Raw genomic sequence first — 21,364 nt, forward strand, 5'->3', positions numbered from 1 at the left:
AAACACTGGTATAGAATCAAAAGAGGGAACTATCAATCTTAGAAGTTAACAGCATTTAAGTGCTGTTCTTTAAATGTTCTTACATTTTTACACATTTTCCAAAGCAGTTCTCAGTAGAGTCCTTTTGCATTATGTCAGCTCTCTGTGGTTTAACTGCGTGTACTATATATTATTATATATTAAAGGCCATACTATATATTAAAAATAAATCACATAAGCATAAATGTGGTAAACGACACAATATAAATGTTTAATACGTGGAATTTGCAGTCAAGTAAAAAAGTAAAAGTGAACTGATTTAGCTGCTGCTCAAGACATCTCCTAAGTTGACCCTTAAGCACATATTAAACCTAAAATCAAGCAGTGATGTTTTTGTATAATTCATGCATATGCAATTCCTTATTTCTGTATTTGAGCTTTATGAGCACACACACCCTAGAATAAAAACAGTCACTCAACAGAGAGCATCAGTAGCCATGATAAAAGTTCAGCTATAAGGAGGCGTTTTATGATTTACAAAAACAATAAAAACTTTACTGAAATGTGTTATTCTCAGTTCGGCCTGCAGATCTCACAACTGCTTAAGACGTTCTTAGTCTTGTACAAACAGGAAGGAGGCACTCATTGATCTACAATGATTTCTAGCATAAAGCATCTTAAAATCAGTGCTTTTGGGAAAACAACCTTAAAAAGGTTCTTAAGATGGATTTTATGATCATCTTAGCCTTAAGGTTCTTTTGGGCCCTGGTTGCTGTTGTGCGTGCACGCCGCAAAGTATAAGTCTATGCCGGTCTTTTTATTTATTATTTGCATTCTCAGTAGTGCTGAGTGATGCTTTAAGACCCCATGTGATGGCTAATAACAGGGGTTCCTGCCCCCTCTTATCCTCCCTTTCCCCCTGCAGATAATGAGGCTCCTCACACTGTGTTTCATCCCCTGTGGAATGAGAGCAATGTAGGACCAATGGGAAGAACTCATCCCAAGGCCCCAGTCAACCCCCCACACACCATTTCTCTATTTTATAAAGCCAGCTGGAGCCACCAACACAATCTGACAGCAAAAAGAAGAAGAAGAAGAATGAGAGTCCTGGAGAGGATCTCGCCCACTCAGGTCAGTAAGGTGATTACCAATAAGATAGTGAAGTTCTCCAGCACGCTGTTCATCATGTATTTCTCTGGCAGATGTTTTAGCTTATGAATGAAGTTGATCATGTATTCACACATGGGAGACCGGCTTATCCGGTAGACAAAGCGTCCATTCTCAAACCGTGCATATTCAGTCTGAGGAAAAAGAGAGAATAATTTAAGAATTATTTAATAATTTGAGATAAAAGGCGACACACAACAGTAAGTTGTTTGGATTCACCAAATAGGAAGTATTTAAGTCCACACCTCAACTTTCTCGACCACCTGCTTGCCAAAGGAGCAGACCTTTGTTGAACATGTGATGGTCATGTTCTCTGAGCTCTCATACTGACTAGTGACTCCGTAGAACGATCCAGTATCATCTTGAATGTTGCAGTTCAAGTCCGCCTGGGAGCCAGACAAAAAAAGATTAATATTTGTATTTATTACTGTAAACTGAACCCTATACAGCCATGATAAAAAGAGGTAAATACAGTGCATTAAAATTGTGAAATAAAACACTTGTCGTGACAATGGCACGTGCCAAAGAAAAGTCAGCTTTGCACATCTGTATACCGACAGGTGCATAGGAGAATAAGCGATGAAGCAACACTTAACTACAACTAAACTAATTAAATAAAGTATTCAGTATTTCATACAACAAGTAACAACAAGCCCATGTGTATATATACAATCTTTGAAAGTCAATAAGTTTAAAAAATGTTTAAGAACTATGACAAAAGAACTTTACATAAGTGGGACATCTTACATTTGTAAAATAATCTTGTCACTGCTCTCTGGTGGACAAACTATGTATCAGAGACATTTCTAAATCGCCACTAACTTGGTTTGTCCTGCAATTTGTTATTAGCAGACATATACTAATACCAATACATCTGCAATAAAAATCAGCTCTTTACAGTTTTTGATCATGTAGTGGGTTCACACTGGAAAAGTGATAAAAGCCCTTATTTTTGAATCTGCTATTGATACACAGTATTCTTCCACAATGCAAATCACAAAGGAAATGAAGGTGATACTCGAAGGTGATACTCAAAGCTGAAAAAAAAAAAAAACTAATAGTGGATGCTGGTGAAACAACTCCAGGAACACCCAGAAAACCAAAAAAACATACTTTATTAAACCTGCAATAAGGATCTTGGCCAATCAAATAGTTGCTCACAGTATTTAAATATCCAGACATTACTGAGCCATGTTATCATTCATTCATCACATGATGAATTTAGGTCTAATATTTACCCTCTTTTAGTTCTATTTGTTTGTCTCTCTCAACACATGAGGGAAATATCTGGCTCCTTGGCTGTTAAACGCTCTCTACTATGTTCACCAGCAAGTTGCTAACTGTGTCCGGCTGCTGTTATGTAGTATGTAACATATAGCAGAGTGGGTTTTTAGAGCTGTGACCAAAACTGACACTACGAGAGCGACGAGTGAGAGAGTTTTTGCCGGACAACTAAAAACAGAACTGAAACTCACTACAAAGCCGTAGCTTATTGCCTTTAATTAATAGTGACAGCTGAAGACTGACAGGAGAGGGGGGAGGGAGGGAGCGAGGGGATGACAGCCAGCAATGGACCACAGGTCGGGGTTGAACCCATGGCCGCTGCAGCAAGGACTCAGTCTTGGTAGATGGGGCGATGCAGGGTGCCCCAGCAGAGCCATTTTAAAGAGATATTGCACAGGTATTGTTTCTTTTCTTGTTAGTATAAAACAGTTAAGTTTATAATAGATGTATTATATATGTTGATTTCTTTTATACAAACTGGAAAACAATGCACTGTAGAAACTAGTATATAGTACAGAATTGAGACTCATATTTGTGCTTGGTTTTTTCAGAGGAAGCCAGAATATATTTGGTTTAAATTATGTATCTAAAAATGCTAAATCAAAATCAGCTTTAATTAATTAAATTTCTTTGTCACTATCTGATCAAGAGCTGTTGAGATTAAACATGTACATTGCATATATTAAATTAGAAGATCTCAGCCACATCTGAATATGCATGTTAATGTGTACATATTGGAAATACGATTCTAACAGGGATTCAATGAAATTACGTTAAAAGACTGATTTACAAGGTTGAACGGGTCTGCTCCTGGAGGGCAGCCTTTCTATGCCCTCAACATCCTGTTCATTATGGATACAGAAAGAGGAGACATCCTCCTACAACATTCTCCTCCTTCATTAAGCAAAGCAGTTATACATTCATTATTGTGCAGATTCTGTCTTTCATTTGAAATTTAGATTGGCCGGTCACTTCAAAAGGAATTTGAGGGGACTTGGTCCAAGTGCATACGGTCCTACTTTGTTGGCTGCCGCTAGTTAGCATTTTGCATCAGGGAGGAAATACATGCAATGTTTAAACAGCCATTAGGAGTGCAACCAGGTCATTCATTGTTTGGAGATATTACATTGAATTAGTGAGTGCTTTGATCAAAAGCTCTCCTGCTATGCAAGTCCAAATACAGCAGAGTGCATTCTGCAAGCATTAAGAGAGCAATCTTCTCTGTGTAGACTGATTACACCCAATCACTAAAGACGAACCTGGACAGACAGTTACTGAAGAGGATTCAGCCATCAAACATTTCCCAATGTGCACAAGGTTGCAATGACTGATGTGTGTAAAACATAATCAAGCTGCAACACTGCCATTTTATATGATCCTCATCAATCTTATCAATGTAGCTGACAAATTATACTCACCCAGAATTTTATAAGGAAGAAGGAATTCTGGGGACCTTTTCCATACAGCTCCTTCAGTCCTCCTTTCTTTTCCGGGAATTTGTCATAAATCTGACGAATGTCCACCGACTCCAGCAGGGCGTCACTGTAGGAATGATTTGTCTGTCCGATATGTACAAATAGGTGCTTGTTGTACTGAAAGAGTAAATAGAAACATACTTTCAAATATGGTGATCAGGTTTCAACTTAGAAAAGAAGTAAAACTCAAGTCAGTCTGAATTTGAACATAAAATGATAAAATGTAACAGTAACATCAACACAGAGATTAAACGAAATAAAACAAGCCAATTCTGACAAATAACCTCAGTAATAAACAAGTGGAAACTAGAATTAGATTGGTAGCAATACACTCTGATGATGAGAAATAAGCCAATGCAACATTGCTTTTTATTTGACTGTCTGCATGGTTTTACGCATCTTTTTTTTATTTCATGATATACCAATTAGGTAATATTCTGCTCCACTAAAGCCAACAACAAACTGATCCCCATATTTGTATTAAATCTGTTTCACCCAAATTCTATAGGCTTAAGTTGTAACTTTATTATTGACAAGAAAGCTGTGAAACATTCTACAAATTCTGACCAAGATCTATTTTCAAGTATTAAATTAGGCAAAACAATACAGTATAATAATAATTAATTTTCTCAAAAGCTAATGATGGATGATTATAAACCCTCCCTTAAACCTCTTAACTGAGAATATTTGGATTTGGTTTTAGAGAGGATAAAAATTGTGGTCTGTTAAACCTCAAACCCATGATGCATAGCAAAAGCAGAAAGAGAAGCAGCAAATCAGGGAATAACATCTGATTTTCAGAGGTTTGTTGCCCTCGCTGTGACTGTATGAAACCCTGTCATGTGGCGCTGCACTTCAGTTTAAAAGCTCACAGAGCAGCCTCTCCACCATTGTAGCCTTTAGGGCAAATGCAACAATTTCAAGCATTACGCTTAATGTAAGATTAATGGCTGTTGTCATGCCGTATTAATACCAAAAGAAAGAAAGTGCACAGGAAAATGCGGACAAACATTAAATATTTGCTAGAGCATACAAGGAATGTAAGACAGACTTGAAGCTGCTGATCAGTCAACTCACACTCTGCAGCGTAAATATAGTTTTGGCATGCCTATTAAGTAACTGATTAATATACAGTCCTTCATTATTTCTGCAGGTTTTCATGCTGTGTGTCCCTACAGGCCAGGCTTCCCCCCCTCTCAGCTTGTTTTGGCCTCTTCTCAACTGACTCTCTGCCTGGGAAAATGTCCCAGTGTATTCATAGAGGAAAGGACTGGATGATAAGAGGTGGGAATGAAAACCATGAGATAGTGATATTTCATGCTTTAGTATAATTCTCTACTCACTGAGTCTGGGTCTCTCTGTTGCTCTAGGAAGGCGGAGAACTCCACCAGTCGGAGTTTGGATGTGCCGATGGAGCGGCCCTGCCATGCTGGTGCCGTGGGAGCTGGAGCTGCGGTGGCCTCGTAACCTGAAGTAACACCACAATGATAAAAGATCCATCCTGTCTGTGGGTTGCATATAGTGGACACTGTAACAAATAGAACCCTTATGCCATGTTAGAGATGTTGTTTGAGAGGTTTCAGGGACATCTATTGGGAGTAAGGTTTGTTTATGTTGTTACTGGCTACACTACTCATTACTTCAAAGCAATTCACAAACTGTACAACCAAAATGAATTAAATATTTATTTGCAAATTACAGCTGTACCTGCCCTTGAAACCATTTTTTTTAGGTCACAGCAATGCAACATATTGAGCATCATTCAGGAAACATTTATATGCACAGTACATGAACTATTGATGCATCAATATTTTCTTATTTTCATAAATATTTGTAAGTAAGAATAAAACAGTAATGTTCTTGGCGAGGAAAATCAGACACAACTGAAACTAGGGAAAAATACAAATATTTCTTTTCATCCCATTTGTGTTCTTGCGTAATAATAATATTTATTTGATATGAGTCATATGCTGTAAAATAAGTCTCCATGAGTTCTGTCTCCACAGCTAACAGATGTTTTGGTTCCAGATTTTGAAAGAGAACGTTTTTACTTCTACTTTGACACAGGAGCGCTAATTTACAATCAATCTTCAAATAACAAAAAATCTTCACATGGGATAGAATAAATCATTTGTCTATGCATGTTTGGCTTTGACTTTGGATTTAGCACTTTATCAAATTTTTAAGAAATTTTAATTCTGAATAGGCTAAATATGTATCAAATATAGATTTTCTGCAGTTTCATTGATGATTCCCTCTGACTGATATTTGAGCAATATTAACTGCTTAACTGCCAACACATTTTGAACTTGAAAAAACTAAACTTCACTGATAAAAACTTGCTGAAATAGATTTCATTTTAGTGTCAAACCCTCAAACCCTTCTCTTCACTCCTGGAGCTACACTGTAGGTAAGGTGCTCTTGGAGAAATGTAGGTGGGTTCAAAGTATCAAAACTTGCTTTTATTGTTGTTTTTATCCCCCAAACGTATTCACTTCACATTTGTTTTACAACGAGACAGTATGCCAATTGTCACAGTAACATTAAAAGAACAGATTTAACAATTGAAGAGGTTTTGAAATGCATGTGTGGAGATTGAGTGAGCTGGAACACAGTAAATAGTTCGCACATTTAACTATGTTCTGCACATAGCACACACCCAAACACGTTAGGGTGGAGGTGTGAAAAACAAGCTGCATTAAAATTTTTCAGATTCAGCAACAATTGTGCAAAGTGTGATGTACATTTTGGGTAATTTATCGGGTAAATGCTCACTTGAAAGGGCTGTTGTGACTGCTGGCTGGATTGGATAGGCTTGCTGGGTGAAAGGCTTAATACTGGAACAGAAGATGACAGACTCATTAGAAAAAAAAACATTGCCCTAGCACTATATATTAAATTTACTGCTTAAAAAGTGTTTCAGTTCTCCCAAGTATGATACTTACTCTTGTGAGGATCCTGGCTGACCAGTCGATATCATGCCCTGCCATAACTAGATATATAAATAGACAACAAAGAACAAAGAACATCCAATTGTGAGCAGCTGTTAGCAACAAGATCAAAACGTCTCTTAGCTCCATGTTCAGTGGATGTAGTTATCTTGACTACCACTCCATTTGATCATGTGCTTATCTGATAGGGGCAGTTGTGCAAAGCTGTGGTGTGTAATGTGATTTGGCCCGGGTGTCGGCGTGGTTGGCCCCATGGCTGCACTGGGTGAAGCTGGACAGGATGGATCAATAGTGGGGTGCCGATGAGGGTCTTACCCCTGCTCCAGGGAAGGCTGGGCGCGGGATGCCTGGCAGTCCGAGCTTGTTGTGAATAGCCGTGGCAGAGACTATCTGAGCCGAGGACATGGAGGCCATGCTCTGGAGGGCTTTGTCCTTCACTGCTTGGTCCTTTAACAGCAGTCACAAAAGGCTTAGCAATCACACAGAAGGGGGGAGGTGGGGCATGTTGCAGAGGTAGCAACAACCAGACTCCAAACAACACACTGAAAGCACCACTGACCTCTCTTACAACAGTAAACAGCAAGCAGGTTAAAAGAAGATGCATCTATGTTGCTATTTAAGTGTAGGCTTTTTCTTTTTTTTAAAAAAAGGAATGCACCAAACAATGACAATTGAATTCCAATATACAATGGTTGGCAGAGATATGCACTTAAATGAAGGTTTGCTTGTTGACTAATCTACCACTAAAATACTTATAAAAAAAACTCATTCAGCACTTCTATCAAGGCTGCATTTGTCTGCATGTCAAAACACATCTAGACATTGTGAAGAATTTCTAAAGTAAAACTGAAGGACACAAATCCCACTTGGTTATTTCCAGCTAATACTTTTGGACAAAATGTTTTTTACATTCTCAGGACATATTTACATTAATTGAAAATCACAATGCTTAAATGAATGAAATCGTAATTCATTCAGAACCATTAAAAGCCTTCAGAAGTGCACTGCGCATTGTATGTTGTTTCGGAAGTCATACTGAACCTGCTAAATTCAGTGTAAATACTGTAAAATAGTGCACACGTTGGCAACCAATTAACAAAACTAGCAAACCCATGCAGACTCACTGGTGGCAGAAGTAAAAGGTACGCATGCTGGCAACAGATGCCGGTGGAGCAGAGTCAAGCTACAGTATGATAATAGTGTGATGACACAAAGAGACAGCAATAAATTGGGAAAACACTGGGCAGCAGCTATTGTGTCGCTAGAGCAGGAGAACGAATGCAAAACTAGCAGCTGAAGGATGAGGCAGCTTCTAATAAAAGCACAAACAGCATCACAAATTGAAAAGAAATGCTTACCATACTTGTAACCTAAATGCAAACAAACATGGTTTTACTGTACATTTAAAACGCAAACATTTGTAAAAAAAAGTCTGAGCTATGCATAAACAATCCTCAGTGTCACAGCTCCACACATCATAGGAAAAAATACATTCTACTTTAATTTCAGAATATCAAGCCTTTTTCACACAGTACAACACAACACAGATGTGTAATGGACACTAAATGACAAAGGCTTATGAAATTTGTATTAACAAATTATCCTTGGTCTCTGGGGTTGGGTGGGGGGGGTTCTTGCTCTCTATAATTTTCACAATCTGATCAGTAGTCATCACTCGAGACAAAACAACAGAGCAGTAACGTAATGACTGTTATTTCACTAAAATACCACAGACAAGACCAGAAACAGCAGGTTTTCATTGATGCCCCCTTAAATGAAGGGCACACTTATATTTCTCTTTGCCCCTGAACTCTAATTTGCTTTAAATGAGAAAAGACAGGGATTCATACAAAAGCTGTCTGTTTTTCTTCAGACAGCCGCCTGTGCCCTTGAAAGACCAGGCATTCATGTGGCTAGCTGCCTATCTGACTCTTTCTGTTTCTCAACACACACACACACACACACACACACACACACACACACACACACACACACACACACACACACACACACACACACACACACACACACACACACACACACACACACACACACACACACACACACACAGATTAATGAGGGGTCATTAATTCATGTTGAATACTGGGAGTGGAGAAAAGTGTGAAGTCAAAAACGTATAGTCGGCTCCCCAAGAAAAGAAGAAAATGGCACATGGGTGGAGTGTCCTTTGGTATACAAGCATTAGTTCATAAAATACCTTAAATTACAGTTCAATATTATACAAGATTACTTCTTTCACAATGATTTTCTCCCATTTTAATCTGCCATTCTGTAAAGCTTTCTTCAGTGATTTTAACAGATTTCACTATTGCTGAAATAACTGTCAAGAACTCTCTGAAATGAAGACATCTGAACTGGGAGGAAGTAAAGCGGCTGACAGCCATGGCATTGTGAAAGTCTGGAGTTATCAACAGATTGAAGGGAGAACAAAAAAAGCAGAGAGGGCATTTCAGAAAGCAGCCAGCCGCCATCAGACCGCTTTGCTCGGACCTTCAGCTCTCAGCCACTCACCAACAGCCAATGCCAGCATGCTTCCTCACATTTGCACACTTGGTAATAATTTAGTAAAACCAAAATCAAATAGAGTAAAAAATAGAGCCTCACCAGTAAATAAACCGGCCCACTTTTATTGGCTGGTATTGGCTCATTATGTCCGGTTTGGGTGTATAGGCCAGTCGACAGGTTAGTGCAAGAAAATATTATGGACATTATTTAGAAATCTTCCACTAGAGGGACATGCTAGCGGCACTGCAGTGTCAGGTGAGCTGTCAATTGGTCCATCACTTTGGTTTAGACTGAATTATATCAACAATTTTATATAGATCGTCATTCTACTGACTGGAGTGATCCACCTGACCTTCCCTGTAGCAACAACATGAGGTTGACTTTTGTGGTTTTGAATGAAATATCCTTCAACATGTCCAGGATGAATTGTAATTACTTTGGTGATCCTGACTTTTCATCTAGTACCATCATCAGCCTCAACTGTAGCATGTAGTTATAACAAGCTAAACTAAGACAGTTAACATGGTAAATGTTATATCTGCTTAACAAAAGTATGTTAGCAACTATCTTGGCCACAATTCTTTAAAAAACTTATTTCAGGTATGCTTACCAATGCTTTTTTGTACATTATTGGTCAATAAATAGTTATCAGATTATTTAACTCTCAATAATGGTATTGGCCTCAAAAATCTGGATTATGTCAGGCTCTACCAGTAACATTTGCTTTAGCCATTTAATTATTTTTACTTGAGGAAATACAAAAACAATATGTCTTCACTATATTCCTGGAATTGATTGAGCAGCCGCTCTCAAGGCAAAGGCCCGCAATGAAAGGGAATAAATGTAGATTAAAGAAGGCAGGACAGTGACAGCATGTCTGAGTATGGGTGAAAGATGGACTGACAAGGGTGGGGGGCGGGGGGGTTAGAAAATCTGAACAGACTTCAGTCAGCAGAGGATTTGGGTTAGGAGGAATCAGAGCATCAGGCATTCACTCTGTCACCACGGGAAACAGGAAGTTAAGACGCACAGCAACCAACAAGCCCAAAAGCAGAAAAGCGCATACCTTTAGCTTGGAATGAAACTCACGAGATTTCCTTCTGGCAAGAACCTGAATGTGACTAGACACCTGCGGGGTAGGGGAGGGGAGGAAAACAAAGGAAGAGCCTGTAACCATGGCAATGAAAAGCCCCCTGTAACTGGGCAAAGCCAGACGTACCTTAATGGCAGCTTGGATTTCTCGAACTTTCTTTCTTGCTAAGACCTGTATGTGACTAGACACCTCCATTAAGAAAGAGAAAACGGAAAATAAAAAAGCAAGAAAAACCAAAAAAGTACAAAGTGGATTAAACATTTCTTTGTTTAAAAAACACTTGAAGGAAATAATGTGCATAACAGAAGCATCTCCAAACCACACACCAAGCTAACAGCCAATAAAGCGTTATGCTGTGTCTTGTCGTCACTTAAGTGAACTGATTAAGGAGGATGCAGGCCCCTTTAGCACACATTAAGAGCACCCAGATGTGATCTGCTGTGTGCTGAATGAGAATTGGCTAGTCTAGTATTCTTACGGGAGCTGGGCGAGGCATTTCACTGGCCAAGTTTACCCCTGACGTTCACACAGTTCAAAATTATTTGATATTCCCACATGAAACATTCAGCAGTGCAAGTAGCAGTGTGAAAGAGAAGTGATGTGTGTTGAAGACAGGTTTGAGGGATGGATTCACGTTCTCCTCAAACACCTTTCACGCAAAGGTGAGTTTTGGATGATTTAACAGAAAGGGCATCAGCAAGTGGGTTTCCTCTGTGGGTAAATATTAATGTTATTTACATATTTTCTTGCTATACAGGTTGATATATAAACTAGAGCTGAACAAAATATGAATTGATGGACAGAAAGTTAATCTGCAACTATTTTATTTGTTTTATGTTATTGTAAATCCAAAATCTTTCCGTTTGTGTGATAAAACTAAATTTAAAAAGACGTCACCTTGGGCTCTGGGCAATTATACGAGGCATTTTTCACAATTTTCTAGCATTTTATTCAAACAGCATGTTTTGTCAAAACATTTTCAGTTTCTATCACAAAAGACTCAGAAAAACAGTGAAAATCTGCATTTGAGAAGTTTAAACAAGTTAATTTCTGACAAACCTTTATTAAAAAAAACTTTACAACTACTCAGTTATTGAAATTGTTTGCAATTTGCAATTTCATCTCTAATGAAAATACTTGTTATTTGAAGCCCAAACATAAATATCACAGCAATTACATACACATTCAACATTTAAACTAATAATAGAAACAGATACATGTTTCTTGGTGTAGCTGTGAGTAAACAACTCTCTCTACTCTCTGATTCTGTGTCGAGCAGACAAGTCACAGAGAAAGAAACCACACAGCCTTTCTGGTACAGATTGATCAATTCACACACACACAGTGATCGAATGTCACTGTAGACACTAGCTGGTTTATCACCGTCACTCAAGTCAGTGGTCATACAGGGAATTTCCTGTTAAGAGTCAGTGGGTTACTGTAGCACCATCAGAGCTGCTCATTATCAGGTCATTTGAATACTAGAATAAACTGCATCCTTTGGTTTATTTTAGTGCCATAATTCCTATGAGATACACATACAAGAGAAAAAGACTAAGAGCCCTGAATTCTATATTATTTATATTACATGATTTACAATAACAGTTTGATTCAAGAATCTGAGCTCAGCTCTGTGGTGAGAGTTGTGTGTCTGCAGTGCACACAGTGTGTTGCAGAAGACAGGATGCACTCTCCAACACTGTCTGCAGCGAGTACGCTCTTTGATCAGAAATGGTACCAATCTATTAAGGCTTCTACCTTCCTATTAATAAAGGCTTCTACTCTGGCCAAGTGCACGACCTCTATGATTTAGTCATGAGGAGGAATACTTGCACTGTTGAGCTACAGTGGCTACTCTCTTTTCAAATGACAATAATGCTGCTTTATGTAACTGCTTTATTGTAGAAAATGAAAGGCTGCATTTCAAGTGAAAGTTTGGTAAAGGTGAAAATTAAAGAATCAATTCCTCTTGTACAAACCTACTACGACTGTAGTTTTTATGTGTACTAAGTGCAAGTAAATGTGACAAATTTAGGAACTTCATAATCCAGGGACATCTGTTCATGCAACACAACAGTGACAGGGGACTTCTCAGCCTCAAAAATCCCCTCGACAGCTAAGCATTGTGTTATTCTCTAGCTTTGTTTCTCTCCTGCAGAAACAAAGGCAACACATTCAGATTTGACAGCCCTCTGACACTCATGCAACAGAGACGTCTCCTCTCCTTTCTTACCTGTTTCCGAGTCCTCGTTTTCCCAGTCCGAAGCTTGATGTATCTGGCTATCAGCTCATTTCGACCTGCGTGGACAGGAAAAGGAGAACTGTGTTTTAAAATATCTACAACAAAATGCATTTAGAGATAAACTCAGAATAACAAGGAAGGAGTGGAAATGTTTGAGACATTTAGAAAACACAGAAAAACCACATCATAGCATCAGATACTGAGTGTGTAAAAGTGTTTATGCCTCTTCAGTTTGAACACTTGGTCGCAGGCTGTTCTGTAGACTTTGGTTGTTCATTGTTTTAGTTTTTCTATCACTCAAATGTAAACGCATATGCTGAGCAATACATTTGAGTTAAATGTTGACAGCAAACACAAACCTGACACATTTTATGTGTCAAAGGTTATGGCTGTAGTCAATGACTACCTGTTCATAAACTCACTTCCGCTGTGCTGCTTTTTCAATACTTTTAACAATTGGTTAAAGTCCTACTGTGAACATCTGAAATGTAAAATGTAGTCAAATGCAGATTATGTGCTACAGTTAAAAAATATACTTAAGTTAGAAATGTTATGTTTTTTTAAACACAAGTCAATGAATACTTTAGAACCTAATATAAATTGTGAATAATATTTAAAGCTGTCTTTATTCACAACTGATAATTGCAACGTTTCTTCATATATTCATTCACAACGTTTTGTAGGAACTAGTCAAAGAATCATACACAAAGTTATAAACTATAAGGTCTATAATCATATTTCGAGTGCATGCAAATCAGGAGGTATGTATGTAAACAAACCAGATGCAGTTTCCCTGTGAAAACACCATGTGACATTGGCATGAAAAAAAAAAACTTGCAGCAGCACAGCCTTTCAAATTAATCTAATTCAATCTCATTCTCTTCAAAGCCTGACGCTTTGAAAGGAAACAGACCTAGCTGTTCATACTATTACAGAAAATAATGGCCCCTGAATATATTGGGTTTAAAACAGTGCAGCTCTGACTAAATTATAATTAAAGCATAGCTTTGTAGAGATTTCCAATTAACAACGGCTCCAAACATTCTTCTGCCCTCAGCTCTGGTCTAATTGCTGTAGCAATGCACATGACCCCTGCTTAGCCCTTTCATATGGTAATAACATGCCGCCAACCAAAACTATTACACAAATTATAGGTAAGGAGGCACTCTAATTATGTGACCAGCTGTAGCAAACCAATGCCATGGATCTGCTCTATTCCTCTATGAAATGCACCAAACTCTCAATATGAAACATTTTTCTACATTGACTTCATTATCAATTAAAGGAGTTACTTTTGTTGTGACACAATGGGACCGCAACGTACCGCACATGTGCTAATAAGCTGTATCTTAGGTAATCAGAAGAAAAGGCATTTTCTTTTTACCTTGCGGATCACAGAATGTGACAGGGCACAAGAGTACATCTCAAAGGTGTAAAAGAGCAGACGGACATGGACAAGCAAACACTGATAGTTTGGTTGTAGAAAGCAGCTTGAATTACAACCTCAAAACCCCATTATGTATGTATATTAGGGCTGCAAATGACAATTAATCTGCATCTAATTGTTTGGTCCATAAAATGCTATAACAAAATCTCAGAGTGCATGAAGACTTCAAAAGGTCTTGATTGGAACCTCCATAAAGAGATTCTGTTTAATATCATAGAAGAAAACCAGAAAATATCTACATTTGAGAATCTGGAACCAGTGATTAATCAATTCTCAAAGTTATTGCAATTTTATTTATCAATTAATTGTTTCAGGTCTATCACGTAGGTTTCCTTCATAATGTCTATTCTAAAGGTGAATATCAATGGATGCAAGACAGGTTTACAAATGAATTCCTTTCAAAAAAGGTGCTCATTTTAATTGTATGAAAAGATAATTTATCAAGCTGATGATCAGGCTGCATTTTTTCAGGCTCTTGACCATCACATTAAAAAGGTAAAATCATAGCTTTCATCAAAACTGAGTTTAAATAAAAACACAGGGGACAAACTTGCTACAAAAAGAGCTTTGACACCTGCAGCACCTGTCTGTGTGGCACACCTACACAATTTGTTGTTCCGCTAAGTGGAGAGGGGAGGGGTGGGCTTTGACTTCCAACTGTAGTTTGTTAAAAGTTGACCCAGAAGCTCTTTTCACGCTCAGCGTTTAGGCAAGGCCAGCCTGAATGAACACAGTCACGTGACCTCACAGAACAAATAAACAACATCTGGGGATTTACAATTCCAGCCACCCTGTCCAGTGCGCCTGCAGTATAAACTTTACCAGATGAAGCGGGGTCCTGCACTATTTTCAATAATTTACACACTGTGGAAACATAACATGACAATACAGGCATTCATGCAAACTCCTGATTCCTAGATCAAAGCACACAAATGGCCAGCTGAAAGCTTGCTTACTGTTGAATAATTCATTCTTTACACCAGGCTGGGGTAAAAAAAAAAAGCTCAATGGGTCCTGGCTAGCCTGAATTTTTTTTCTTGCCTGTTGCACTGCAAAACAACAATTGATAACAAAAATGTGACCACATTCAAGACTAAAAATGCTTTAGACAAAAGTCTTTTCCCACCTGAAATTCATATTTTTTTCCACAAACTAATGACTAAATAGTCTTTGACAAATAATATTGAGCAGAGTTTTTGTCTTTGTGGCACATGAGCAGTATCATTCACAGTACAAACTTGTATGCAAGATTTAAATCTGCATTCCAAAACTCTTTTCAGAGAAAAAAAACCTGATCAGGAATTTTATTCTCACAAGTTTGGCATTTATGTTTGGTTCGAAGTTACAAGATTCCATGACATTTCAATTTTTTTGTCTTCACGTGCATTAAAGAAATCTTGTGCACTTGTAATTTCGTTAAATCCACTGGGACTGAAGATATATTCTTGATTCTGCAGCAGCAGTAGCACATACAGTAGCTGTGAACAGTTCTTCATAAAAATGTTGCCGATAAGTGTCATCAACACTGCTTACATTTGAAATTCATTTCACATCTTACAGTATGTTTGTTGGCTGATTGTTTGTGGGCTATTTCAGTGTCTACTAAAGAGAAATCAAGATTGTTTTCCCAGAGGGAACCTGGAGCCAAGCGGAGCTACGAATACCATCAGCAATACTGAGCTTGGTATATATATATATATATATATATAGTGTATAATCTAACCAAGATATATGCCTCTGATAATTGACCAAAACAGCATAAAGGTTCAGTGTCTCTACAACTGCATGTATTAAATAATACAGTGAAACAGCAATAACAATAATATCAACATTAAGTTTGTTTGCTGCATTTACAGGTAAAAAAAAATGTGGGATCTATAAACTTCTGCACATCATGAAGGCTGGGAGATTTACACATTAAAAGATAGATTACTTAAAAGTTTCTGACAGTTTAAAACATACTTTCTTCATTTCTCTAATTCATTTAATGTCAGATTGAAAATAGACAAAAGGGATTCCTTTCATTCATAATGTGAACGATGGAAAGTCAATGTGTAAAACTACAAATGTGTAAAAAATATAAATACTATAAAATAGTACATATTGACATTTAAGTTTTTATCAACCAAATCTCTGACATCAAGTGAATAAATTGATAGTTTTTAGACTTTGTATATTCACTTATATTCACTAGGATTTAGTAGCAACTAGCGGCGTGATTGCAGATTGCAACCCACTCGTCTAACCCACCCCTTCCAAGCATTTAGCGGCTCGTTCACACAGACAGCGCCACGTACATGCCAGATCTATGATTATATTCCATTTCTGCCAATAGATCCTCCTAAAAGTTACACACTGGATCTTCAAAGATTATACTTTCAGGGTTCATCCGTCTAACCACAAATACATTTGAAACAGCTGAACTGCAGTATGTTATTGGCATGATTTCAACAGGGTTTACAGAGAAAGAAGTCAGGGTTGAATATAATATAAATAAGAATTTTGGAGAGTTATTTTATGGTAAGACCTAAGTACTTCTTACCTTGATGGCTTCATAAAATGTTTTCTTATATCAGTTTTGAAAGATCTATACTACTACAGCTGTCCATATCTGAATGTTGAAAAAAGTTCTTAAGTTAAGTCCTGCAGTTGCAGCGTAGCCCGGAGAGAACGGAGCAAATTAACTCTTTATGGGATGTTTCTGTCACTGAAAGCAGCAGGGAAAGGATTAAATATGCATAGTGTAACCCCTGAGCAGATTTGTGCTACTAAGCAGCTGGAGGAGCCCTCCACCTGGCCAGAGTGAACTCGCCTCTGAATCTCAATGACTCTGGAGAATCTGCGACATATGAATGGCACTCCAGCAGCAGCCCCACAAAGAGATGGTGGCTCAACTTTCTCTAGACCATCCCCAAGTAGCTGATTCCTCATTCAGTCTGAAATCCAATTTGGCCCTCAGCATCCTTTCTCCAAGCAACCTGGGACAGGCTCCCTCTGTTGTGAATAACAATAGTGTGTATTGTCACACTCCACTGTGGACCAACCTCAGAGACACCTCACCCAGAAATAACTTCCCATGAGACTTTCATTGTTTAAATCATCTTTTTATGAACTAAACTCTACAACCACAGTTTTTGTACAGCTGCTGTCTTGGTTCTGCTGTTCTGCCTCTCGCTGCCACACCTAACCCCCAAATTGCATTAAGTACCTAAAAACAACCATTTAAAAGGGAATATTTAAACATCCACTTGCAGTAAGACTGCAACTAACAATCATTTTCAGTAGCAATTAACCTGATGATTATGTACTTGATTCATCAATTAAAAGGTCCAGTGTGTAACATTAAGGAGGACCTATCGGCAGAAATATAATATACTATGTTTTGATTAGTGTATAATCACCTAAAAATAAGAATTGTTATGTTTTTGTTACCTTAGTATGAGCCGTTTCTTATCTACAGACGCAGCAGGTCGCCTTCCATGGAGTCCACCATGCTTCTACAGTAACCCAGAATGGACAAACCAAATCACTGGCTCTAGATAGGGACGTTCACATTTTGTGCAGCCACTGTAGTTTCTCTTTCGTGCTTGGGAGGGTGAAGTGACGGAGTTGCAATCTGTAACTACAACACTAGATTGAATTAAATCCTACACTGGTCCTTTAATAGTCCACTCAAATAAGCTTTCAGAATCCAAGGAAGGTATCTGTAGCGGTAATGACAGCACATTTTGGATATTATATGGTCCATAATAAAGACAGCAGTCTAAAACACAACAAAATTAGGTTTTTGTCCTTGACTTCTTTCCTTCTTCACTACCAACTCTAAAATCAAGATGGAAAAAGAGTGTAATCACCTTCTGTACTGATAAAGATGTGATTCAGTGTAGTTATTTGTGAAATACAGTCATACCCTCAAAAACTCCAGAACAACGGTGTTCAAGTATTAGTCCAACTGTAAGGACCATTAGAGCCACTAAAGGGCATCTTGTTACATTGTTATTATTATTTTTTTTAGAGCAATGCCCTCCATCAGCCTGTTGATGTTAGAAGCCTTTCAGAATAGAAATGTACAAGAAAATGAGATTTTCCAATAAAGCAAAAGTGATCCCGGTCACTCTAAACACAACATATTTTAGGTTTACACCATGTTCTGGTTAATTGAGGCTTCTCCCAGTGAAGAAACTGGTTTATCCTGACATTCCCACAATGGATTACACCCTGTATGATTATGGAACATCTGTTTAAACAGTGAGTGTAGACAGAAGCCTTTGCTCTTCAGTTCTGAGGCACTGACCTTTACAGTTGATAATTTAGATCGGTGTCAAACTCTGGGAGCATTGGAAATGTTTAATGGCCCTGAAAACCTGTATTCTCCGTCAGCCTCTTACTATTAGCAATGTGGTCCTACACTAATTTAGGTTATTTTGGTTTTACGAGAGAATTCTCTATTTTTGTGTTTCTCATTGTTTTGAAGTGGGCAGACATCTGTTGGAAAAATTCGATGTCCCGTTCTGTGCACCAATTAGGATTTAGCAACATTTCAATCAACTTTGTTGCTTATTTGGTAATTTTTTTTTAACCTTTCAGTGGCTTTAATGACAAATAGTGGAAAAAATGTACCACCAGACAATTATCGGTACTCAGAAATGGATTGGCCAACAATCCTAAAGATATTCAGTTTACCATCACTTAGATATAAGCAACAAACCAGCAAATGTTTGGCTTTTGTGCTTAAAAAATGACAATCAACTGATTATCAAAATAGTAGCAGATTAGTCAATTGACGGATCAATTAATCGACTATCATAAGCTTTTTCAAATCATGTTGAAAGGTTTGAGGAATTGTAATCAACATTCTTTTAATTTAAGTGACATACATTTCTGAAACATCTTAAATGTGCTAAAAAAATAATAAAGATCACTTTACAGCCATAATAGGAAAAGCTTAATCCATTTTATTTCTAAAAATGGTCTTTAAACATAGTCCAAAAATCCTGAAGCACTGTTCTAATCCAAAGAGGGTGAACGTTCCACTTTAACTAACTATTTCATCTCTGCATTAAAACGGGATTTACAAAATCAATATAGAATAAAATAAGAGAGAGAGGCAAATTCATGCCGCAGATGAATTATACATGGTTTGTTTTTCATCTTTCAGTGGTTATCATAAGTAAAGCAGTGTGGCATGCAAACACAAAGGCTTGCCATTGAATTCACCAACAAAGCCTTTATGCACCTGTGTAACATAAACACTGAGGCTAATTTAAGTAATGGCATATTAAACAATTTAATTGGCTTCGTTACGTCCTTTGAGTGGCAAGAACAATACTTCTCTGCTCTAGTTTTTTTTTTCCTTTTCCTCTTTTTAAAAGCATCCATTTCCTGTAACAGCACTTTTTTCTAATGCAGGCACAACCACAGTCACATCTGGCCCAGCACTCTGCCATGAGACAGCGCTGGGCCTGGCCGAGAATCAGTCGGCAGATTGCCTACATGTGTGTGGCTTCTACCACTCGGCTGTCTCTCTCTGCAGGGCCTGAGAGGGCAGCTTCACAGAACAGAGAGTACACATGTGACGCTGCCCGGACTGTAACAACAGATCTATTATTAACCCTTCATTCAATTCTTCAGTTTTTTAATCCACGCTTGATTAAAAATATGATAAGACGATGATCAAGAAGTAAAATATTTGGGACCTAAAAACAGCCACATGCCTTTCTCTGCATCTTGTAATGTAATCATTTGTGTCCTTACTAGATTTTAGTTAAAGATGTTTCACGGCAATTTTGGGGAAAGAAAGTTATGCAAACATTTTGAGAGTACACATTAGAGCTGCAACAGTTAGCGGATTAGCATATAATTAATAAGTATATAACAAGTATTTTGACAATCCAGTTTTTCCTTGTTCTACCAACTTGTAGACTGAATATTTAGGTGTTTTTGTGTTGGCCAGACAAAATAAGACATCTGATGATGCTTTAGGAAATTGCGTTGGGGAATTTCCATCGTTTGACACTTAATAGACTAATTGATTGAAATTATTAATAATTTAATCAATTCGGAAAATAATCATTAGTTACCTACTATACATTATTAAATCCTGAACAATACTAATTTCTTAAATAAACAACTAATAACTAATATATTGCTAAAACAATCAAATAACTAATTAGTTAATTGACAGAATATTAAGTGGGAACAATTCTGACAAATGTATTCAGGCTCAAGCCTCCAATTAGCCTTCCAAGTAAGTTTATTTAGGCATTCGCTGTTTTATATAATTGTAAATTAAATAATCTTGAGTTTTGAACTGTTGGTCAGACAAAACTGTAAAAAAAATAAAATAAAATAAAAGATGTAACATTGACCCCTTGAAAACATGTGATAGGCATTTTTTTACTATTATTTATAATGAATAATAAATCAATTTATCAAAAAGTTCTATCTACAAATTTAATCACTTCCAATTGTTCAAGGAATCTTTCTATTTGGTTTCTTCTGCTTAAAAGTTATGTAGACCACAGCCTAGTGTATGTTTGTTTCTGTGTGTTTGTGTGTGTGTGTGTGTGTGTGTGTGTGTCTGTGTGTGTGTGTGTGTGTGTGTGTGTGTGTGTGTGTGTGTGTGTGTGTGTGTGTGTGTGTGTGTGTGTGTGTGTGTGTGTGTGGTGGGCCAATACAATGGCCCCAGCTTTCCTGTCATCCGTGATAGATGACTCAAGGGTCTCAGGCAGACATTAGCATCACAATAGACTAAACCAACAATATGAAGGCATTCGTCCCAGGTTTTTGGGAATCGCAGGCAGGGAGCAGGAAGCCTTTTACTTGCAATATCAATGGGAAACCACTGCTTGCCAAGTGGAGGAGAACCTGTGACTTGTGGTTTGAAAGAAAATTGACAGTGCCCTTTTTGGAGGGAAAACGCCAAGATATCATTTAGCATTATGTTAGCCCTGGCTGAGAGACCAAAGACTATGCTGACAACTAGGTTCCTGTTTTTTATGAATAATTTCACTGGAATAAATCACACGTAACTGCTGTAGCGAGAACTCAATATGTCAGTTATGTAAGATTAAACAATTACAACTAAATATAAAACGGTCTCCCGCTGGCCAGAACCTGCAGGTGTTTCCTGAAGTAAAGCACCAGTATCACTGGGTTTTCTCTCCCATTTAGTAATAATGCAGGTCAGAGCTACTGAGC

At 37.8% G+C, this 21,364-nt stretch overlaps 1 protein-coding gene across 4 annotated transcripts in view; it reads right to left on the reverse strand.

Annotated features, from left to right (window-relative positions):
* The window catches only part of tead1b (TEA domain family member 1b), a 47,057-nt gene that overhangs the window by 3,406 nt on the left and 22,287 nt on the right, over positions 1-21,364 (reverse strand). The window contains exons 4-13 of one of the 4 annotated variants that reach the window (XM_051379214.1): positions 12,709-12,773; positions 10,449-10,511; positions 8,215-8,226; positions 7,172-7,303; positions 6,851-6,897; positions 6,681-6,742; positions 5,249-5,373; positions 3,849-4,022; positions 1,392-1,532; positions 1,128-1,280 (exon numbers count right to left, since the gene is read on the reverse strand). In XM_051379214.1, the coding sequence (XP_051235174.1) occupies positions 1,128-1,280; positions 1,392-1,532; positions 3,849-4,022; positions 5,249-5,373; positions 6,681-6,742; positions 6,851-6,897; positions 7,172-7,303; positions 8,215-8,226; positions 10,449-10,511; positions 12,709-12,773 (974 nt within the window). Of the gene's footprint in view, positions 1-1,127; positions 1,281-1,391; positions 1,533-3,848; positions 4,023-5,248; positions 5,374-6,680; positions 6,743-6,850; positions 6,898-7,171; positions 7,304-8,214; positions 8,227-10,448; positions 10,665-12,708; positions 12,774-21,364 lie in introns of all 4 variants that reach the window. The other 3 variants (XM_051379212.1, XM_051379215.1, XM_051379213.1) reach the window with 3 other exon arrangements.

The sequence above is a fragment of the Dicentrarchus labrax genome, unplaced genomic scaffold (genome assembly GCF_905237075.1).
Source record: "Dicentrarchus labrax unplaced genomic scaffold, dlabrax2021, whole genome shotgun sequence".
In the NCBI taxonomy this organism is placed as follows: Eukaryota; Metazoa; Chordata; class Actinopteri; family Moronidae; genus Dicentrarchus; species Dicentrarchus labrax.